Consider the following 25,293-nt stretch of genomic DNA (forward strand, 5'->3'; position numbering starts at 1 on the left):
CTGGAATTTGCTCTTTGCTGAAAGAAAAAAAAAAGAAGCATATGGTTAATACCTGAGAACTATATCCCTTCGTTTTCTTCCCAGATATTGCTTTTAATGTTAATTGTTTGAAATGCTTGCTAAATGTCTTCCCATTTTGAATAGACTTTAGTATAATTCTCTAGACCTGTACTACTGTCTAATGTGGTAACTACTAGCTGCATGTGGCAATTGAAATGCAAATTTAAGTTAATTAAAATTAAATAAAATTACAAATTCTATCTCTTTTGCACTAGCCACATTTTAAATGCCCAATAGCCACATGTGTCTAATGGCTACCCAATTAGGCAGCACAGAAATAGAGCATAATATTGTAACTCTGTTATTGCTAAAAGTCTTATTAGATATGTGTCTGGAACATTACTTTCTCCATTTATGCCTGGCCACGCAACTACTCTTCTTCTATTTGGCTCCTAAACACAAGCATTGTCAGAGCTTTATCCTCAGCTATCTTCTCACTATACTTACTTTTTTCTTATGAATGTGTTGTTTTTCTTGTACCTTTAACTGTCAGTATCTCCCACATTTGGCTCTATTTTAGATCTAGTTCAGTGTTTTCAGCTGCTTGCTAGACAGCTTTGTGTAATATGTCCTCTCAGCCACTTCTAATTTCACATTCCCAAAATTATTTTATTCTTTCCAAATTCTCTCCTACTATATCTACTACGTCATTCATCCATTTGCTGAGCCTTGAATCCCTGGAGTAATGTTTAATTTCTGCCTCTCTGTGATTCTCTGTACTAATGAATCAGTTGCCCAGTTCTCTCATTCCTGGCTATGTGTATGTCATCCAACTCTTCTCATCTCCTCTTCCACCTTCATAACCTTAGTTCAAGCCCTGATTACATACATATTTTCTAATGAAAGAGTATTCTGACTGATCTCCTTACCTCCAGTTTTTCTCCCTTCTAAATCTGCAATTTCTTCCCCATCATTTTCATAAAACATACCTTTGATCACATACTTCCCATATTGAAACATCTGTGAGCACTCCCTTGTATCAGAGTAAAATGCACACTTTTCCATTTTCCTTTGGGATGAAATGTTTACATGGCATGTTTCAGAAGATAACGCACCTTTACCTAGATTCCCTATCTGAGACATGGCATCAAAGTTACTCTTGTAACTAAAGGAAAAGGAAAAGAGGAAAGGAACCATGAGATGAGTTAACAAGAAATGGCTATGGGAGTTGTTAGTTAGACCAGAGAGTTTGAACTCCACTCCCACCCCAACCCAGCACAGTCACCTTTCACATTGCTGTTAAGCACCAACCATGGCACTAGGTTAGCTACACTGACTTTAACCCCTCATGAAGGAAAGTCACAATAAATCATTAATTGGCTGAGATAAGTTTTTGTTACCTGATGGAAAGGAGCTCCAAAATAGAATGTTACAGAAAAATAAAAATCCTATTTACTTTAAAACTAACAAACAAAAATTTCTCCAGTCTAGCATTGGTAGTTCTCCACAAAATGACTACACATTACTTTCTAGGCTTTCCTTCCCACTACATCCACCCCACTTAACCTATGCTCTGGCCAAATAGTCTCCTTACTTATTTTTTTTTATTGTTTAAAGTATTACATATGTCTACTTTTTCCCCGATTGACCCCCCCCCGGCCACTCCCACCCACCCCCCAGGAAAAGCCCCCACCGCCCCAGTGTCTGTGTCCATTGGTTATGCTAATATGCATGCATACAAGTCCTTTGGTTGTGCCTTTGTCCATGTGTTTGCACAATCTAAAATGGTCTGGACTGTGGACCACCAATCTCCAGACTTAAAAACTATTTAATGCCAGCTAAAATATCATCTCTTCCATAAGGTCATTCCAGAGTTAACAGGTCAGAAGTTATCTCCTTTTTATGGAATATTCTGTTAGCATTTATCTTATCTGCTTTGTATTAGTAGTTGAATGTTTTTTCCTCCACTAAATAATGAAATTATGATCTCCAAGGACCAAGTTTAATTTATCTTTGATCACCCAGTATTGCCTAACAGTGAATTGCATTTAGAAGATACCCAAAACACCTTTTTGGTGAATGGAATTGTGACTTGAGTGAATGGATGAATGAATGAGAATATAACACTAACTCATTACAGGAATTAACCACATAACCATATAACGATATTTTGAAAGCTTACTAATTGAACATGTGAAGTATTCTATATGCAGATACCATTATCAAAGGTTTGCATAGGTGAATCATTTAAATATTACTTATAAGCAAAACAGTATTTTATATTAATTATACAACTATACTATAATATATACTAAAAAGAGATAGATGAAAATTATATAGCATTTATAATTATAAAGTTTCATGAAATATAATTGTATATTGCATTAGACATAGACTGTTTTACTTTATGCATTCAATATTAATAACTTATGTACTGTTTTATGAATATACTAGAAGCCCGTTGCACGAAGTTTCGTGCAATAGACTTTCCTTCACCTGGCTGCCAGCACCAGTTTTCCGCCAGCAGCAGTTTTCATCTGGCCACCCTCCGATCGGAGCACCTCCCAAAGGCTGAGGGCGGGTCTCGGGAGGCACTCCGATCTGGGGGTGGCCAGAGGAAAATTGGTGCTGGTGGAAAACTGGTGCCCTCAGCCAAGCAATCAGCCACCCTCAGTTCTGCCACGGGTGTCTTCCGCCGGCCCCATGGGTCCTCCCACAGTGCCAGCCAATTAGGCCAGTGGGAGGAGCGGGGGGGCGGGGACTTGCCAGGCAATCGGACACCCTGAGTCCCGCCCCCCCCCCCCCCCCCCCGCGCCTCCAGCAGGCCCAATCGTGGGCGTAGCAGAGTGATGCAATTTGCATATTACCTTTTTATTATGTAGGATATATCTAGATAGATAGATACAGTTGATAAGTAATATTACTTGAACTGAGCATTATGACCTCAGGTGCTTAAAACTTGTTGCCAAAGCAATTTTCTATGAATTCTCTTCAGTATAGCGATTACATAATTGTTTCACAGAAAAGATAACTGATCATGATCCTGTGTGGGCATATAGCTCATCTGTGGGCGAGTTTATGTGCATGCTTATTTTCTAAGAAAGTAGTCAAAATTGAAGACACATTCCTGATTTTTATGAATATTGTCTTATTAGGAATTTGGTGCATTTAAATGTGCATGACATGGTTTGTAGAAGCATTATATGGAAGGGTAAAGAAAAATGCAAGTGTTATTCTGAATGTATTGTAAAGGACAGCATGAGCTACTGAAGAGAACTCTAGGGAGTATATAGTGGCTTAGCTCTAAATCCAATTTTAAAATCTAACTTTAATCCTAACCTAAAAATAACTAGAACGTCAGAGGTGTACCTTTCCATAGCATGAATAGGTTCATAAAATGTAGATTTCTTCATATTCAGTGCATTTTCTTTTTAAGACTTGGAGTATGATCTTTTGTGGAAGGATTTGACCGTAAATATTAATAAAACCCACACTTGAAAAGCAAATATTTTAAATCGCATTTTGATGGAAGTAAAATAACTTCCTAATAAGATAAATCCCCAAAGTACCTAGGGCTATTTAAATATTTAGCATTATAAAATGAACTCCATAAAATTATAGCTTCCCTAAATAGAACATAGTCATTTTCTATTCTTCTTCCTAATACATAGCAGCAGGTTAATATGCACTTTTTATTGTTCAGCTTTGTTGTTTTGTTTTTATTATGCTATGCCCTGCCCTTTGTGAAAGCCTGTGGCTTTCAATAATGAACAGGGCAATGTGGCTGAATAAAAGTAGAGATGCAATCAACTAGAAGCACTTAATTCAAAGTAGTAAGCTATTAAAGAAAGTTTACTAGAAGTAAAATCACCAATCAACAAATTTGGGGAATGTGTAATCAAAACACATAGCTCTGAAGAAGGAGCTAAGAACTGTTTAGAGTGAACCCTCAGATAGATACTATTGTTAAATCCATTTACTGTTTTATTTATTCTATATATTTGATCATTTTTTGTTTGATTTGCTTTGGCATTCTTCTATAACATGATGTCCTATAAAATATTACTTTTCAAACTACTACCTTTATCAAAATTATCTTGGGGGGCCTTCACTGTGAATCTACTAAATATGTATTTCTGGGGATGAACCTGGGAATTTGCATCTTCACCCACTCCCCAAGTGATTCTTACATATATACAGAACTAAAATCTGAAAATTACTGCAATAGCTGTGTTTGAGTGCAATTCCATTGCTTTTGTAATAATGCCTCTTTTTTTTCCCTCAAGACCTATTTTTTCTAAGACCAAATTAAAAACCAACTTTCTAGATTTTTTTAAAGACAGTTAGTTGTATCTTCATCTGCAACCCTAGCCCTATGAACCTGTCTTTATTATAGTAATTTTGGGTGTCCCAAAAGTCTTATGCAGATTAAGTTTTAATAACTTCCCACATATAAATATGCTACAAACATCATTTGAAAATCAAATTTCAATTTTTTACTATTTAGTTTTGTTTTCCTCAAATAAGTTTTTAATTTTAACATCAGTATATGAGTTATTTCTATTTTTTTCTTTTTATTGAATTTATTGGCGTGACACTGGTTATGTGATAGTTTTTTAGACCTATGGAAAAACTCAGCCACCTTAGTCACCTGATATATCTCCCTTAGACTTTGTCAAGCATGCATCAGTGCTTCATTCTTTGAATAATTATAAGGTTAGGATTATAAATGTAGTCCTTTTAGTCACTGAGGACCAGGAGCTGATTCAAGTTTTTGTAAAGTTTGAAATTTAATTTGAGCAACTTATAGCACAACACAGTGGTCATGTTGAGTTTTAATAAGAAATATACTAATATTTTTAAAATTTAAATAATTTACTTTTCACATGTTGATTTGTATAATTTTGTGACATTTATACTTCTAAAGTTATTAAAACAAAACTGCATGAAGACTTTGGAATTCTACATATTTTAACTTATTTTATGAATGCCTATCTCCTTAAAGTTCAGTTCCCTAAGTCAGGAGTCACGTTTTTATTTTTGTATCCCTAGCACAATTGATTAATATTTGTTGAACTAAGAAGAAAAGTACATCTATTGCCCAGTGGTTGAGCATTGATCCATGAACCAGGAGGTCATAGTTCAATTCCCAGTCAGGGCACATGCCTGGGTTGTGGGCTTGATCCCCAGTAGGGGGGGCATGCAGGAGGCAGCTGATGAATGATTCTCTCTCGTCATTGATGTTTCTATCTCTCTCACTTTCCCTTCCTCTCTAAAACCAATAAAAACATATTTTAAAGAAAAGTACATCTATTATACATCGTCCAACTCATTCAATTATTCATTATCATTAAACTATAAAAGATACTTGTATAAATTTACTATATTTAAAATTTAGCATCAGACATATTAGTATATTTAATATTTAATCATATTTACTGTTTCATCCATTGCAGTTATTATCCTTTTAGATACTCAAATTGCTCCATCTTTGGCCAGTGAGAACCTCTTCATAGTGACTTCTCAGTCCTACTGACACAATCCGCATATAGTCTTTAATAACTTTCTATCTTGTGTCGCAATATAATCCAAACTCATCTTGTACATTTCCTATCCCAGAGCAGAATCAGCCATTTTTCCAAGAAGGACTTGGAAATGGCATTTGAAGATCACTAACTGTGGAGAGTTTATTTATTACTATGTTAGCCATCATTTCTATGCCTTTTCAGTGGGCAAAACTAAGGAAAACATATACATATATGCATACATAACACATCAAGAGACTCTAGGGGTATTACTTTTTATATATGTACCTGTTTTCTCCCTGCTAAAACTACTTATCAATGACACCAAGAATGATAGTATCACATTGTTCAATTGCTTCATCCTGTAAAACACAACAGTTTTAACAAAACAATAATAGAATAACAACAGTACTACCAACAAACAATATGATTGCTAAAAATAGTGTAAGATTTTGTCACATGGTTCCTTTTGTTGTATTATATTAGGGATGTGCAAGTAAAATATTATATTTTGAAGAGACTTGAAATATTCTATGTGATTATTATGTCATTAGCAGGATATACATTTAGATAATATTTACTTTTCTCATTGAGAATCCCTGTGAAGTTTGAATATTTAATCATATTGTCTGATTCTAGGAAGGCAGGTAAAGAATGAAACTCTGATCCATTCAGCTGAAGCTAGCTATAGAGACAGTATAGGGAAACTGGGCGACTGCCCAGCTTTTTTCAAATCATCTCTTCCCAATGTAATTGTGTTTGAAGTTAATTTTGTAAAATTGGCCCCTTCAAATGCAGATGAGAGTACAAATGTACTTTGGAAATATAAATGTTTTATCTACAACTTGGGTCCTCTGTACATAATTCATAATTATTAAGAGTTGACTTTATGTCAGTATATAGACAGGTATGACTGTCTACATACTGGTAGCTTCCTCTGGCAAGCTTTACTTTTGTAACAAACTTCTCTTTTGGCACAAGAGCTCTTCAGAATGGCAAGGCCCAATCCGTAAACATTTCTATTAGTTTGGGGAATGAATCAGATCTAAATTTAACTTTACAAATTCTGCCCCCAATAAGAATATGTACTTCGTCTGACAAGGTATTATGGTGAAATGGCATCATGAAAAACTATGCTGAACCAGATTCCTTTTTGTTAAAATTAAGTTCAGGAGGAAAAATAAAAAGAACAATTATTTCTTGAAATATGCAGTACTATATAGAATATGGATATTTTTTCAAAATTAGTCAAATAATTAACTTTATATTTTTAAATAAAGATTAGTTTAAATTTTTAAATAAAGATGCAGTAATTAATAGTTAAAATATATCTATCCTTTACTGTATGTCAAATACTGTGCTAAGCCATTATCTCCTTTTTTCATTTAATTCTCATAACACCCTAAGTTTCTACTAATATAGTGCCTATTTCATAAATTCCTTGGAAAAAACAGAGCCATAGATATGAGAAGTTTCTAAGCAGAGATCACTTTGCTATGTTATCACTTTATTGTAAGTGTAGCAATTGCAGGTAAAAAGACAATGGTGATTTTTTTAAAAATAATTTTTAAAATAATTTTAGGGAATCAAATTTAGGCAAGAACTATAAACTTGGCATTTATTAGTAGCATGTATCAATTCTAATACATAATGCAAAGCATATTAAATACCTTACAATAGTTGCAAATATAAATGTATTTTTGAGATTTTGATATTGAAATAAATGACTGTTTTTCTTAATGTTCCAGTCTATAATAAGTTAGTATTTGAAATGTTGGAAGTATTTCAAAAAATACATTTATCACATGTAAAAGTTTAGATTGAAATGGTTACAATAACTTTCCAATTATTGTTTTTACATCTATTTAACGTAAATTATTTATTTTATGTTTAACATTAGTTAAATTATAAATAAGTTGAACAACAAATTGATGTTTCTCTTTCTCATCAATCAATAAATAAAAGTTAAAAAAAAGAAAACACACAAGCTAAAACGAGAAAATCCCTGTAACTGACTACCAGAGCTAACCACTATTGATGTGTTGTGATATAGTATTCCAGATTTTTTCCATTATTGCTGCTTTTGCTTGAATTGTTAAAACTTTTTTCAAATTGTAGTGTAATTCATAAGAAAGTATTTTAAGATGAGTGCTTGATTTTTCTCAAAGTTAATGTGTATGTTTCTATTTTTAGGATTGTACTGTATATGAAACAGAAAATAAAATCCTTCATGTGGTAAGTATACTTGGATTTATTATCATATTCATTAGAAAATATTTCTTTGTTTAACTAGTAATTAATAAAAATCTGCAACCTATAAAAAGGTGAATCCTGTATATTTCATAGAAAAAGTTAAAAAGAATCAAAACATAACAGGTTATATTATTTATAATTACTGTATTGTATCTTAATAGAAAATATGATACAATATTTAGGATGCAGCAGGGTTGGAGTATAGTAAAATAAAGAATCTAGAGAAAAGACAACTTGAAATCAGAATTTTTCATGGTTGATTTTTGACAAGAGATCAAAGAAAAGTATTTGGTTGTATAACAGGGATAATTCACCTCTATCATCATTTGTATGAAATAACTAATAAAATAATCAAACTGCCTTTGCTCTGATTCTGTACTCACCACACAAACTTCCAAATTTAATTTGGCAATATTTGTTAAATAAATCAGTGACTTTGCAGATATTTTTTTACTAGAAATGAGTGTGAGTATATCATACTTTGCAGAAAGGCATATTATTTCTTGTTAATGAACATTTGGCTGCTTTTCTTTGTACATCCATGTCTTGGTTGATGCTCATATGCCCTTGTAACTTCTTTACCTCTATTAAAAATAAGTGAAAGTATATATAACACTGAAGCCGTTTAGAAATGAGTGCAATATATTCACTTAGGCCTTGGCCAGTGTGATCAATGGTTGGAGTGTCAGCCAGAGAACTGAAGGGTCATTAAGTACCCTTTTGAAAAAATGTATTTGAATAAGTTTACCATATAAATGAAGTAAAGCTTGAATTCCAGAATAGTAAAATTATGGTAGCAAAGGACTGGAGGTGAAATACAACCAGATGAGATGTTGTCACCCACGAGTTTATTGAAGTAGACAAGTGTTGCAGGCACACTAATGGGAGCAGCAGGGCTATGACGCAGAGTAAGTCTGCCAAAAAAACAAGGTCTGAAATGGCTTCTCTGGAGTGTTTCTCAAGATTCAAAGACTATAGGGAAAGGTAGGAATGAAGCATGTTAACTATTTGTTTTATTTCATAACCATTCTATTTAATCTCTTTTTTTCATTTAAAAAATAGATGAGTTCTTATATTGGTGTTCTTGCTAGCATTACATTTGCTGGACACATTATGCATTGTTAAATGCTTTGATATTCACACTGACTCTGAATGTACAGTCCTTGTTCTCAAAGACTATTTGTTTTTGTTGGGGAGGCAGAGGCAGAGCAATGTAGTAGAAAGTGCACCAAATTTGAGAGTTAAAAAGATTTGGTGTCCTGACCCCATTCTGGTGCTTAACTAGCTCTTTACGAAGTAAATTAGCCTCTCTGATTAAGTTGAAGGATTGCAGCTTCTGTGGTTTCTAAGGTGTAAATACCATAATTTTGTGATGACTAACTCACAGAATCAGTAGAAAGCAGTGTGTCCACATAAATTGAAGGATTGTCATCAACTGAGACCATTCTTTATGTTATCAAAGACACCCAATTTTTTTTTAAAACTACACTTAGAGTCATTGTAAATGTAAAGATTTCTTCAACAAGTTAATTGAATTTGGAGACAGAAATCACACAATAACAAACAAGGGAAGTTTATGCTAAGTAATTATCAAACTATGAAAGAAGAGTACTCATACAGATGTAAAGAGACTCTAAAGCATGCCCTAGGACTGTACCCAAGGAAAGGCACTATCCCCCAGGCTGATGTCAGAACTCATTGGAGCAGTAGTGTTGCAGCTTCACTGCCTTGCCTAAGCAAGAGCTAATCCACAGTGGCCAGGCAAGCAGGAACCAATCTTCTAGGGTACAGGCAAGTGATGCTGCTGGGAGGACTCATAGAGCAAGTGGGGTGCAACTGTGGGTAAGAGGCCGAGAGGGCCGCAAGATGGTGGTCACTAAGCCCAGGATAAGGCTGTGAGGTCACTGAGGGACCACTTGATCTGGGGACCACTAGATATCCCCCACACATGCATCACTGATGGGCCGTGCATCAGGAGCAAGAAAAAGCAAAATGCAGCACAAGGAGACCTGAAGGAGAGGCCTCCTTCCCCCTGTGATGTCCCTCCACCGCCCTCTACTGACAAAAAACTTAACATTATGCTCACCGTAAATGAAGAGTCCTGTCCATTATCACAGAGCAAGCACTGAAGGGTGAATTTGGAGCTGAGAGCCAATAAATTCATAACTGACACAGTGTGATTAGCTTTTTTCTCCATAAAAGCACAGATGGTAACTTTGAATTTCTCAGCTGTAAGTGAAAATGTGGCTCCCAGATCTCTGCTTTTCATTCCCTATTTGCCCATAAACTGTATATATAGCGCCTGGATTTTCCAGAAGCTCACCCAATTATAATGAACTGCTTTACTCCTGCTATTTGAATCTGAAGTTAAGTGAAATACTCTTCTTAATAACCTACATTTTAGTTGAGCTACTAAGATGTCCAGACCCTTGTTAATCTTGAGCCTGAAAGGCATTGTGCCCTTTAATGAGTGCTCTCTCATCTGGCTGGGATCCACTGCAAACCTGCCTGGCTCTGTTTCCTGCCCCTGAGAAAGCAAGCAAATAGAATGGAGATTTTCCCAGATCCAGCTCTGGTTTCCAGCTATTTCCCTATGAGAAATCAGAATGGTGGAACCTGCTGTCCCACTTTTAATTCAGACCCGACCAAGATGTCTCAGGGCAGTACTTGCAAGTAAGTTGCAAGTGTCAAGGGTCCACTTTGTGCTCATCAATGTAGGTACACATTTGGGGCTGACTAATGGTCTCTCACTGGTCGGTACTGACCTCATCATTCCTAGCTGATTATTATTTTAAAGTGTTATTGCTTCTTTTCCATGACCAGGTACACAAGGTCTGCATGCTTAATGTCAGTGATGTCAAAGCCAAATATGCTACCAGAAATACTCTCCTAGGTTGTGAAATCTTTGAACATTGTAGTTGGCATTTGAATCATGTAGCAGATACTTAGTAATTGTTAAGTGAATGAATGGCTTAATGAAGTGATGGTGGTGGTGGTGGTGGTGGTGGTGGTGGTGGTGGTGGTGGCGGCGGCGGCGGCAGCTGTGGCAAGGGCAGAGATAACTGCGGTGGGAGTGGTGGTGGTGGTTTCTTTTCATTTTGGTAATTGTTTTGTTGTGTTTTCCCTCACCATCAGAATTTGAAACCTAAAGGGATTGCAGAGTTTTCTAGGCATTGAAACAAAATTCACATATCTTTATTAATTTGCAACTACAATTGCTTTCTGAAGCTGCTTGAAACTCTTAATTTTGATGTATAACATAACTTTTTTGTTGAGTTAAAATTGAAATTTTATTCTATTATATTAGTTTTTAAGTTTAAAAAATTGTTTCTCATTCAATTCTCTTTTCTTTTTTTTTTTAAACATATTTTATTGATTTTTTAAAGAGAGGAAGAGAGAGGGATAGAGAGTTAGAAACACCGATGAGAGAGAAACATCAATCAGCTGCCTCCTGCACACCCCCTACTGGGGATGTGCCCGCAACCAAGGTACATGCCCCTGACCGGAATCGAACCCGGGACCCTTCAGTCTGCAGGCCGACGCTCTATCCACAGAGCCAAACCGGTTTCGGCTCTCTTTTCTTATATAAGCAAGAAAGTCTTCTTGTATTGGGGCACATGTATATAGAATAATACTTGGGAATACCAGTTTAAATTCTTTTTAAAAATATATTTTTATTGATTTTTAGGGAGGAAGGGAGAGGGAGAGATAGAAACATCAATGATGAGAAAGAATCATTGATCGGCTGCCTCCTGCACACCCCCTACTGGGGACCAAGCCCACAACCCAGGCATGTGAATTGACCAGGAATCAAACCGTGACCTCCTGGTTAATAGGTCAATGCTCAACAACTGAACCACATGAGCCAGGTTACCAGTTTAAATTCTGTTTGTGAATTTCACTCTTTTGTTATCTACAATTGTTCACTCCCTGTGTCCTGTTAGTGAAACATCATAATCAGAGGTGTAGCATTACTAGTTTCACAGAGATCTGGCAAGTACTAAGATACTAAGAATATTATAGTTCCTAATGAGGCTTATGTCACCTAGAGTTCTCACTATTTGACAATATTATATATTACAATATTATAATATGTAATATTTTTCACCAAATACAGCATAATTGTCATCCTAAATTGGCACAGACTTGTATGACTTATAATACTGAATTATAGAATTTATTTAAAAAATAAAATAGCTGAAGCTTCACATATTCATCTAAAAAGTAAAAAGTAGTATCTTATAAATTCAGCAATAACAAATGAATGATGTTCAGAGGTAATTAAATAATGCTATCCGTTATTATGGTTAATATATTAATATAGGGTTGCTATTGAATGAACAAAATTAACAAACAAAATAGAAATAAACTCATACATACCCAGAATAGACTGACATCTTTTAGAGGAGAGGGTGGTTGGACAGTTGGATGGAAAAGGTGAAAGGATTAAAAAACAACAACTCATAGACACAGACAACAATATGGTGATTACTAGAGGGAATGGGGGAGGTAGAAAAGGGTATAGGGAGGATAAATAGTTATGGAAGGAGACGACTTTGGGTGATGAATACACAATACAGTATAAAGAGGATGTATTATAGAATTGTACACCTGAAACCTATATAACTTTATTAACCAATGTCACCCCAGTAAATGCAATAAAAATTAAATTAAATTAAAAATTAAAAAGTAGTATCTGATAAATTCAGCGATAATGAAAGAATGAGTTTCAGAAATAATGAAAGAATGCTACGTGTTGCTACTAGTTAATATATTAATATAGGATTGCTGGTTTTTTAATCACCACAGTGACTAAATATTGTTTTTACAACTCTTTCAAGTCAGTATTTATTTTATACTAAACATGCTATGCTCAGATCTTTTTTCCCTTTAGAACTTTTAGATTTGGGTGAAGCAATTATACACATATATGCAAATAGACATAAAATATAGTGCTTATATATAGAACAGAATATGAAAACTTTCCATCTCATTCTGAGAATGTGCTCTATTCATTATATTGATTCATATTTGAAATTAATATAAAAAACTGGAGAGAGAAAATCATAATACCATTAAGTCCATCCTGTGACACACTTCTGTTTTAAAAGGTTCTTAATTCATAGACAACCGTGTCTGTTATTGTTATTCAATCACTATTTTTTTTTTTGCCATCTTGATAGATTATAACAGAATCCAGAGGGTCAGTTATGACACCATTGCAATTTTATGTTCCCCTTAGTGTTAAAGGCATATTATTTACTAGGATTTAATTCTAGTTTCATATTATTTATTCTATTTTTAGAACTAAGATAAATAGAAAGTAAAATCTTTTGGTATAAATATTGCAAAAATGGCAGAAGAATCTCCCTCATATGAGTGGTTACCTGTCATCTTTTTCCTAGAGGAGCGTGATCCTTTTGCTCCTAAAATTGCTTTAATTTTCCCCAAACTGTCTTTCACTGTATCAGTTCTACTACTCCTTATCTAAACTGCATTCTAAATTAGAAGGCTCATCTTATATTTCATCAAACTATGTAGTTTAAACATTATAGAATATCCATTTAATACAGACATGAATTTTTAACAATACAAAATGAAACTAATAAAAAATAAGTTGAGATTTAAGGATTGAAATAAGCATAATGATTAAGAATTCAAGTCTTTCTTTTACAAAGGCAATAACCTTGATAGATTTTTTTAGCCTTTCTTTCAAAAATACCTACTTCAGGAAGTTGTTATAAGGAGGAAAGAGATAATGACTATGAAGTATTTAGCATTGTGCCAGATACATGGTAGGTGCTCTATAGTATTGATGTTAATTTGCAATAATAAAAAGAATGCATTTTTCTTGTTGTATAATAGTTAATTATCTTTTTCTAAAATATTCTATTAGGTAACAGTAGGTAACACTTTGTTTTAAAATGATAACAACATAGTATCACACGATTTTATTGAATGTACACATTTAATTTTTATAAGAACATGGTAAATAACTTCCCTGGAACTTTGCCACTGCAGTCTTAATGTGGTTTCCTGCAGTGGCTTGATGTATGCTGCAGTAATGAGTATAGAATTAGCATATAAAGCCAGACCATTTTATACCCCTTCTAATTGGCTTATTTAGTCAAGTGCCAAATGCTGCAATATAAAAAGGTTCTAGTGCATTATCTCTAAATAGACAGCAGGGTTCTAGTGGGGTTTCTTTTCTAAGTCTTTCTGTTATTAGTTTCCAAGATCTTTAATCTATTAAATCCTGGTAGCTTTGCTGGTAAAGTCAATGTTTTACACGTCTTTTGTATTCCCAGCAGACGTAGCATATAGCAGGTATTTGGCAAACAAAATTACTCAAGAAGAGGAATCTGAAACAATGTTTTGCAACTTAATATAATGGATTTAAATGGTATTTTCTTTTTTGTAGAAATGTTTACAGTCTAGTATTAAGGCCTTTTTTTCTACACCACTTCTAAGTGTTTCCAGTGTGTGAATAGAAGGGCTACTACTGCTCATCACCAGTGTTATATGAGGCCCTGAATGTTGTAATGCACACATGTTAAGCCATTTATATACATCCATTACCTTCCTATTTATTGCTACATTGGACTCTTTTGAAATATGTTTCAATTTGTATAAACCACAAAGGGTCCTTTATAGCATACAAATTAGTAACCTTCAGGTTATTATGCAGTCCAAGTATCTTATATGAAAACACTTAGGAATTAACAATGTTATATCCCCCTTGAGATTAAGAGAAAATAAGAATGAAGATGCAACCACATGTGGGAGGAAATGAATAATTAAAAGATTTAAATATGACCAAAAGTGTTTATCTTCCTGTTAAAGAGCAGCAATTTGAACTGCAGCCAATTTTTAAATGTAAAGTGCTGCCATTCTGTCCTTTTTCCCATGGCTGCTGCTGATATTTTCAAGAGTTAAAAACACACACCACTCCAAGACTGGGATCCCAGGATGGGTTACATAATATACAAGACCCTGTGCAAAATGAAAATGTCAAGCCCCTTGTTCAAAAACAAGAATTCCAAGATGGCAACAGCACAGCATAATGCTAAGTGCAGTACCTTGTGTGACTGCCCTGTAGGCTTCCCTGTTTGGGTGGGAAAAAGAGATGTTCCTGTTGGCACTTTGGTTAGCAGCTCTTCAAGGTAATTTGTATCTGCAAGCACTGAGACTTGAGCCTGAAAGAGAGAGAAGAGAGCTGTGAACTCTCCATCATGACCATGCAGTGTGATTACTGGTCATTGTAAGCTGGTCAACAAGGTCATGGGATTAAGAATAATGACATCATTCATTCCAGGAGTAAGGATTGAGCCCTTGGAGGGTAGAGAAAGCAATTGGGGGAATAAAAAGCATTTATTTAGTGTCTTCTTTTGATAACAGGGCTCTTTTTTAAATATACACTATCCTGATTTGTCATATAAACCATAGAAAGTAATTTGTAATACCCCATTTTTTACATGAGGAAACTGAGCCTCAAGGATATAAAATAACCTTCTCATGGTCACACAGCAAATAATTAGCAATGTGGGTAACACCTTAATCAATAAAGAAATTTTTAAAAAATAGCAATGTGGTGATTGCCCACATCTGTCTTTAAGCCCAGATTCTCTACTGTGCCAGCTAATGTTTGTCTTTAGGGACTGATAGCCACAATAAAAGTGCAGCCTTGAAAAGCAGATGCAAAAAGCAGGAGTGCAAACAAGAAGGGAAATTTAGCCTGGCTATTCCTGTCTTGTGAAGAAGCTGAGCCCTGCACGGACTGAGACCATGGTCCAAGTACAGAATGCAGTAATGACAGGAAGAAGAAACTGTCTTCCTTACAGTGGGTAATGCAGTGGTTACAGAACAAATGTAACATGTTGGAGATGGATAGAAGATAACATCTTGATTGCTACAAAAGAAAAGCACCTCCTACAGTAGGTCAAAAATAAACAAACAAAAAACCCTCAAATGATGGACACCAGGCTTCTTTAAGTACATTGAGTGTCTGTGAAGCATATAAGGGCCAGCATAATTTAGGATAGTATATTCCAAGATTCATTCACTAACGTTCCACTTTCTTCATGAGTTTAGATGTCCAAGTCTTAATCATACCATTATGGATATCTTATTTTAAATCTATTGTTATTCTTATCAGTATGACTGGATTTCTCCTAACTAAAGCACTAGCTTTCTTTCCTGCAAGCCACTCTAATCATTGTTAAAGCTCATTTGCTCTTCAGTTTATTCATCTCATATTTATTGATTACCTTATATGTTCTAGGATCTGTCTACGTGATGTGGGTGGCAGGTGGGAGTGGGGGGAGGAAGTGAAGTCAGAAATGAGTAAGACACGGTTCCTGTTCAAGAGGGCTTCAGAATGTAGTTATCATACAATTTTAGACTGTTCAAAGGATGCTGAGAATGCAGGATTGAAGGAGTGCCAAACTTTGCCTGGGGGTGGTGGGAAACTTTATACAAAGGTAACCTTGAACAGGAAAGTCTAGATGAATAAGTAGGAGAAGTTCATCTAGTGGATTTGCAAGACTCATCTTCCTTGTGCCTTGGCTGAATTTTTTTAACTATTCTGATCATAATATAAAATACATAAATTTTTTAAATTATTTAACTCAATTCAATCTGATGGTTGTTATAAAGTTCTTGGATTATTTAGAAACAATCATTTTATTTTAGGTCTGATGAATCAAATAATGGAACTAAAATATAATAATACCTCTGTTGCATATTTTGATGTATAGTTCTTGTATTCATAATTTAGAATTTAAGTGTGTTGTGTGCATGTATTTTTTCACCTGAATACCTTTTTAATATAGATTTCATGGAATAAAATGCCAAGTACTGTTACTGTTTTAGTTTTCCTTGTAAAAAAGTTATAACAAAAAGTGATTAATGTGTACAACATTTATCATATATATATATAATGTTGTTGTTTTTTTTGCTTTCAGTGTAAAACTCTCTCTGGAGTCTGTGACCACATCATATCCCTGTCTTCAGATCCTCTGGTTTCACAGTCAGCCCACCTGGAAGTGATTCAGCTGGCAAACATCAAACCAAGTGAAGGGCTGGTAAGAGATACCATGTTTTTCAAAGCCACGATTCATCAGCGGACAGCTAAAGATGTGGGCAAAGCATTTTCTGAATAAGGAAATCCATGAATTTTAACACATTTTGAACATTTTGGTAATTTTTTCTAAAGGAGCAAGGTAGTGGTAGTTTGTCATAAGAAGTTTTATAAAGATAAATGAAAATGAAAGAAAAGTAAACATGGGGATTTCTGAATTACCCTGTTTACTTTGGTAATAATTTAGCTTTTATTGCATTTTTTCACCTCCTACCAAAGTTCCGTCGGTTTAAAGGAAGTTTAAATTAAGAGTTTTATAAAAACCACACTGTCACACCCATGCAAGTGGGTGTTTTGTTTGTTTTGCTTTGGTTCGTTCTGCTTTTAATAGGTCTCTCTTCCCTTAGGGTGGGTAAACTAAACAAATGTGATATTCTTTATCACTCACATCCATTATTTCCTATAAGGATGAGTAAGAAGATGGATCTTGCCAAAACTAGGCTAACATCCATGAGATGCATTTATTTATTATATAATAACTAGAGGCCTGGTGCACGAAAATTGTGCAAGAGTAGGCCTTCCTTCTCCCAACTGCTGGCACAGACTTCCCTCTGGCACCCTGGACCCAGGCTTCCCTCGCAGCCCCAGTTAGGTCCAGAAGGTCATCCGGAAGGACGTCCGGTCCAAGTAGCATATTACACTTTTATTATTATAGATAAAGGTAGTCATCTTCTATATTTTGTTCACCTGGTTAAAAAGTATATTGTTTCTAAATGTAACCCAAGGAAGAGCTCTTCATTAAATCTTCAGATAGAAAGCATATACAGTTAATATTAATGAGACAGAAACAGTGGAAAAAACTACAAAAGGTCTGCCAGTTACAAGACAAAAAAAAAAAAAAAAAAACACAAGAAGCTGGCTGGAGAACCTCTTACCTATAGATAAATTTTCTAAGGGTACATACAATAAATGATATTTTAGGAAATAGATATCTTGGAAATTAGCATTAATAATTTAATTCAGAATATATATAGTATTAAAGATCTTTAAGCAGCTTTAATTTTTATGTGGTGTTGCTTCTTTAATTAAATATGTATGTATACAACTCTTTCAGAGGGCAAACCCTTCATTGGCCACCAATGATTTTTCAGTTTGAAGCCTTCTCTTCTCTAGAGTGACTTTTCTTCTGATATTTAGAAATTTACTTTTGGATAACAGTAGTTCCTCAGGCTTCTGTGGCTTTTATTAGTGTTTTTCTGGGATGATGGAAAGCAGCATATCAAACATAACCAGCAAGCATGTCATCATTGTAACCTATAAGTGTTATATCTAACTTTAATTAGTTTTAACAGCTTATTTGGAACATTTATACACTTTGTTGAAGTATTACTTATGATTTTAAATTCTTACTATTCCTTTTAGTCCAGTTTTATTTAAAGCATCTTTCAACCTATAGTATTCTAGATTTTTCTTTCTACAACTCCCTTTTCAGTTGTTATGAAGGAAAAGAAGCTGTCTAAACATGATTTCTAGAGTGGGAAATTATGAACTAACTAGGAGCCCAGTGCACGAGTTCGTGCACCTTGCAAGGAACTGTGGGCCACAAGGCTGCGGTGGGCACAGAGGCAGTTCTCGGCCCATCCTCTGCACCCCTGCTCGGCCCCTCCCACCACGGCCTCCACATTCCCCTGTCTGTTGGCAGCCCTGCTGCCGCCACCAATCCCACATGGTGACGGCATGGGCCTGTTCACACCTGCTGACAGCGCAGAAGGATTAGAGCCAGCACCAGCAGCAGGTGCAAGTGGCGGCTGCTGCCCCAAATGCCCCTCAGGAGCAGGGGGAAGTAGAGAAGCCCTCAGGGGCAATCGGGGCCAGCAGCTGCTCACATCCGCTGACAGCACCAAGTGATCCAGACTGGCGCATGGCATCGCTGGCAGTGGGTGAAGGCAGCAGCTCCAGCACCGGCAGCAGGTGTGAGCACCCAGTGGTACCACAGCATGCAGGAGCAAAGAATTTTCAGTAACCACCAGGGGCTCGCCCCGCCTTAGTCTGGCACCCCTGCTCACCTGCTCCACCATCCCGCCGCAGCCAATGCCTGTTATGTTCCGAACTCTGCCAACCTGCTGCCGATGCCTGCTATGTTCCGTGCACCCTCTGGTGGTCAGCGCACATCACAGTGATTGGTTGTTTAGTTGTAGTTGTTCTGCCATTTGGTCTATTTGCATATTAGGGTTTTATATAGAGAGATTATGTTAGACTAGGAATCATGATGCATGGATACAAATCACTTACATAAATATTGCTGTGAGTGTGATCTGGGAGATGTGGAGGAGTAGATTTAACTTCCTTGGCCTTGGTCTATTCATCTGTAAAATTTGGGGAGCAGGAAGGGTAGACTAGATCATCTTTAAAGCTCTCTCTAGTTCTATGAGCCTGCAGTTCTAAGGATGGTATTGTTCTGAGAACAGAGCCTTATTATTTTCCTCTAATTTCTACTGAAATCATGGGGGACGGGGGAAAATAGCTATATGAAGTGAGTCAACAGAATGCTAATTAATGGACTTTAGGAAATCTTCACTTTTTAAAATGAAGTTATAGCTCTGGACAGGCTTATTATTTTTTAAATTTGAAGTAGGTAAATCTAGGTCTGCTTTTGGGAATAGTCATAAACAAAAAAGTCCAAGAAACGGATTCAATTAAATAGTCTGGGAAAGAGCTAGAAGATAAAAAAGAAGAAATGTGTTTAACATTTACCAGGTATTTTTCTCACAACTCTATACAGTAGGTGTTATTCTTCTCATTTAGCAAATGAGAAAATGGAATCACAGATCTTCTCCACTATACCCTGTATCACATATCGGTAACGTACAATAGAGGCAGGGTTTCCATCCAAGTAAATTTAAATGAAGTACATCTGAATAAAGCTTATTCCATTATCACATCTATAAACTTGGGATTGCTAAAGGGGGGATGTGAAGAGTTTAGGAGGATGACTTTAAAGCTGGACCTATCTAAAGTGACTCTTTTTTAAAGGACAGTCAGCAGCACTTCATTGGGAAGATATTTCAGATGTAAAAAAAGAAAAAAACTAAAATGTTGAATATTCATAAGAGTTAACTACAAAACTATTTCCTATTGTTTATGTTAAAGGGGAGATGACTAAATATTTCACATGATCTCATTTTTTAAATTAGCAACTTTTAATTAAGTTTACTCAGTCACATTTGAATAAATAGATTTGAGGGTTTTGGTAACATTTAGCTTGTGCTTAGCCATAGGAAGTGTATAAATGGTAAATGAAGGAAAGAAATAGAAAGCAGTGGGAGAATACCAAGCTTTAATGAAGTTTAATTAGCTTAGAAACATCTGCTGAACGTCTTCTGCCAGTTTCAAAACAAAGGCAGAAGGTAGCTGCTTTGTTCTTTCACTGATAAACTGGATAGATTGTTCATCAGCTCTCTACCTAATTAGTCAAATCTCCTAGGATTTCTTAGATTTGAGAGTCCTGAGCATTATAAGAAATGGTGGGAAACATGCTTATTTATGATTTAAAAATATGGAACTAGTTTCTAAAATGCTTTTAAACAACAATCAGCAGAAATAAAGAAGGAAATGACACCTAAACTTATCTAAACTAGATTAGAGCCAACAGCTGGATTGAAGAGAAAATAAAGGGTGTTATGGGCCGGGGTCATCTTTGGGGAAGCCTTGGCCTCAGAGAGTTCTTTTGCTATTTAGGCACTTGGACTTTCTCCATATATGCCTTATTACATTGACTTGATTGTGAGGTTTCTTTGGCTTCTATTGGTTAACCAATGTTTGGGGATATAGTGAAGCAAATGTCATTTTGGCATGCCAAGCAGGAGACAGGGAGCTGTTCAAGTAAGCTCCAGAATTAATTAATTGTGCGTGTGTGTGTGGGGGGGTGATTGGGAAGAGGAAATGAAGATATTCATGAAATGAAAACAGATTTGTTTCAGTTCCAGAAAAGAGACATTTGAATTACTTTTTCTTGCTATTTCACCCTTTCTCAGAGGTGAACAAGGGATCATATGTAGTTTCTGAATCTACATTAATCAGAAGTTGATTAGTTCAAAGCTCATCCAAGCAACTTGTTTCTTCTCTTTGTTTTGGTGCCTCATTTTTTGGCCATTTTGTCTCATTGGTACTCCCAGAGAGAGATCAAAAGGATGAAGAAGTTAGTTTTGATTTTTAAAAACAGTTACAAAAAATGGTTTATTGAAGTTAGAAGTAAAAGTATTACATAAAACAAAATATCTTCATTATTTGTAGCACTTTAAAAATGTGCTTTATTTCCATTCTATTTCTCATAACTATGAAGTTGCTAGAATTGAAATCTGTATACATAGTTAGATCTTTATGTAAGCATTTAAACGTCGTTATCCATCTGGAAAAAAAAATAGTTTTAGTATAAATTATATAACACTTAATTATGCATAAATAATGATGAAAGCCTCTTCCTATAACTAATAGATACTTGCTGTAGCTTACAATTGCCATTTTTAAGTTCCTGGTATGCACAATAATTACACATAGATTTTATCTCCAGAGCCATAACTAGATTATCTCCATGAATTTTTATTATCCCAATAAGTATAATGACTTTTCCTAAACATTTATCTTAGGATACTAGACTTTCTCTATGATCTAATTATTTATGAGATTATTTAGAGCTCTTGTCAACACACTGATTCATAATCAATAATGCACAGTGTTGAAAGAAGTGTGGAGAGAAATATATTCAACTTTACCTTACAGTTGTCATAAGAGATGGGTGATTGAAGTAAATTTGTAAAATATCATATTCAGTTACTCTTTATAACCACATTGCACATAATACATGTGTGCTGATCATATATGCATAACCCATAGACACAGACAACAGTGAGGTGATGGCCAGTGGGAAATGGGGGTGGGGGCTGGGTGGAGGTGGTCAAGGGGATGGGGGAAATGGGGACATCTGTAACAGTGTCAACAATAAAAATAAAGTTTGAAAGAGTTCTTAGTATTTAAGAATAAATGTTGAACATTTCATGTTTGACTTTAATATCTATAGTTGTCAAATATTAAATTCTGATAAAAAAAAAAAGTGAAGGTGTACAACTGTCCTGTTAATCAATAAATCAGGAGCCTAGTGTTTGAGAATATGGTATGGAGTCAGAATGCCTGGGCTTATAAACTGACTTCACCACCTTGGGCAGATTCCTCATCCTCAAAGGCTGCTGTGAAATGAATGTCAAATACTTAAAACAGTCCCTGGCACATTCTAACAAGATATTTAACAAATAGTGAGTGATGATTATTTTGTATGTCCAAGCAATATATATTGGTTTTTTTCACTGTCTTTTTTCACTTTATCTTCTCACAATCCCTCTATTTAAAAAAAACTAAAACCAAATTTAGTGTTTAGCTCTTACAAATATACTTTAAGATCCTTTATTAAATATGTAATTTTGTTAATTCTCAGGGGAGGGGGGAATAACTGTAAGAATCATGTCCTCTCCTCTGCTGAGTTCTATAATAGCACCCTTATATTTACCTTCCAATATATAATGGAATAAATAACTTCAGAAGTATGTTTTACACTTGTCACCAATGTAAGCATGAATATTACCATATGGTCATAGTCAAGGACTACTAGCCAATTTCTTAATTAATTTCTATTTGTACTTGTGTTGAGGTTAGTAATTTATTTTATATAGTGAAGAACTTTCATTTAAGAAACTAGAGTTCACAGGTAAGTAAACATCTTTTAAAATTACATTCATTTTGTTTCAAATTGGAGAGCCAGGCTCAGCCATTTTTGGAACCATTACCAACATTTTGAACACAATGAGATTATTAAAATTACTTTTCAGAAATAAAATCTACATGGTGACTTCTTAATAATTCCATACCATCAACTTTACTGCTTTTTGTTTTTATTTCTTACATATTATCAATGAAAACACATATATATTTAGGCATTTAGATATATAACTATCATAAAGGTATGGGAAATTAACATTATATTTCAGACTTCAAGTTTATTAAAATTGGTATTTTTTTTAAATCAGTATTTTGCAATGCAAAGCATTTTTATATGTAATGCATTTTATAGGTAATTTTGCCCCAAAGAGCATTTAAAGTAACGGAATCTTCCTTAGAAAGGAAAAAAAGCCATTCACTGAATAATCTATTTTTTCTGATTTACTTAAATAAAAATATTTTAAAATTGAAAATATGAATACATTCTTGTGATTTTTTTTCCTTTAAAGTCCTATCGGTGTCCATAATTTAAAGTTTTTGTTTGCTCTAAAAGCTTATACAATTTCAGGATTTCTGAATATTCTTTAATTTTAATGAAGCTTTTTCAAAAATGACTTTATTTAAATAGAAAATGGAATCCCATCTTTATCGGGAGAAGTGGTTGCCACACATTACCTCTTAATTATTGATATAGAGATGATTTGATGTAATTATTAAAATGGCATCAATAAGAAATAAAGGCAGAAAATGCAGGATACCACAAAAGAGCAAGAGAAAAAAAAGTTGATCTTACAAGTATTTTATCACTCTTCTGTCTCTTTAGTTGTAGTTGAAGTGGCTCTGTAGAAGCCTACTTTTTATTGTGTAATATGTATCAATTATTATAAGCTAATAACATACCAATGTTTGAATTTTTCATTGTAACTTTTATTTTGCCACAAAACATTTAATACAGATTTGGGGGGAGTGAGGTGTGTTCTTTCTTCAGGGTGTTGCATTATGATACTGCATTTTACAAGTTTTATAGGCAATTCACTTAACAAGTAGTTATTTGATTAAGCTGTGTATAGCTTTTTGGGGGGCAAACATTAGATGTCAGCACATTAAGATAGGAGTTTCTTACCAATTTAAAGACGGCATTATTTAATCATGGATTCATTCCTGGGGCATGTGGCAATTTTAATTTGATAGGGTGGTCAACAGTATTGTAATAACTATGTATGGTATCAGGTGTGTACTGAAAATATCAGGTATATCATTGTCTAACCTGAAACTAATACAAAATAATATTGAATATAAATTGTAATTGAAATATAAAATTTTTAAACAAAATAATAATTTGATAGAGTAATTTTTGTAAATGAGATTATGATATACTTGGAAATATTCCAGTTGCTTCACTGTTTTTCTGATGCTTTCTTTTTCTTAGGGTATGTATATTAAATCAACGTATGATGGCCTCCATGTAATTACTGGAACTACAGAAAATGTAAGTATTGTAACATTTCAAAGGTTTGGTTTTTCCTTGTATTGTTAAACAACTTATATGTCTCACATAATTACATAATTGACTTTTGAGGGCATGAACTAATTAGGAGACAAAACTGAAAAGACATTGAGTTAGTAATGTCTTTGGGAGAATTTCAGTCAGTTTATTTAGTTTAGAATAGCTATTTACTTAAAGTAAATCAGATGTTTTCCATTTGCAGCCAGAGATTGGTCTTTGTTAATAAGTATTTTCTGGTTCATGACAAGTTATTTTGACATCCAAAAGAATCCACTTCCATCTGTCAAATAGTTTATTTATATTAAGAAACTTAGCTCACATAGGAAAGAAGCATCGGATAAGTCATGCTTTCTGAATACTTGGTGTATATTTCAGCTTAATTTAGTGGATGGAGCATGGTATAGCTCAATGGTTTTCACAGTGAGGACCTTCCTGGATAAGCAGTATCAGCCTCCCTTGGGAACTTGTTAGAAATGCAAATTCTCAGACCCAGCTAGTAAGAACTGCTGGCAGTGGGTCAGAGTGAGTCCTGGTGCTAGGTCCTACAAGCAGTTCTGCAGCTTAATGGCAGTGTAATTTTTGGCAGATCACTTACCCTCTCATTAAATTGTTTTCCTAATCTATAAGTTGGAAATAATATCGTATGTACCACATACCTCACTAAGTTGTTGTGAAAATCAAATAAGGCAATAAATGTGAAGGCTATGCTATAAGAGCTACAGAAATGAGAAGTCATCATGTTGGGCATTAACACGATCAGTATAATAGACTTGAATTGCATAATAAATCATTATTCCTGCATTGGGTTTTCCCAGATTTCATCCTACTCTTTTAAGGAGGTGCAAAGCTTTGAATTTTTTTTCCTTTTAGAAATTCTGACAAATTGCATGCTTATGCTGTATTCCTTCAAAGAAGACCAAGGTGGATTAGTTAATCTCAAGTTTTATTGATCTCAACATTTTACTAGCATTTTCTTTTTAAAAATCAACATGGTCACCTAATTCTTCTATTACTTTATTTACTGACCCCCTATATCATCTCCCCCGCGTCTCTTGGTTTCTGTGAATGATGAAATACATAATAATAAGTTAGAGTTAGACTGCTGACTTCACTTCTGCATTAAATGAGAGGTAAATGGAATCAAGAATATCATTTAAATG

The 25,293-nt window shown here is 34.7% G+C and overlaps 1 protein-coding gene across 4 annotated transcripts in view; it reads left to right on the plus strand.

Moving 5' to 3' along the window:
* The window catches only part of CNKSR2 (connector enhancer of kinase suppressor of Ras 2), a 245,805-nt gene that overhangs the window by 82,556 nt on the left and 137,956 nt on the right, over nt 1-25,293 (plus strand). For all 4 annotated transcript variants that reach the window (XM_008154569.3, XM_008154570.3, XM_028129718.2 and 1 more), the window contains exons 5-7: nt 7,719-7,760; nt 16,742-16,861; nt 24,056-24,115. In XM_008154569.3, the coding sequence (XP_008152791.1) occupies nt 7,719-7,760; nt 16,742-16,861; nt 24,056-24,115 (222 nt within the window). The remainder of the gene's footprint in view (nt 1-7,718; nt 7,761-16,741; nt 16,862-24,055; nt 24,116-25,293) is intronic.

This window comes from Eptesicus fuscus, chromosome 1 (genome assembly GCF_027574615.1).
Source record: "Eptesicus fuscus isolate TK198812 chromosome 1, DD_ASM_mEF_20220401, whole genome shotgun sequence".
NCBI classification, from domain to species: Eukaryota; Metazoa; Chordata; class Mammalia; order Chiroptera; family Vespertilionidae; genus Eptesicus; species Eptesicus fuscus.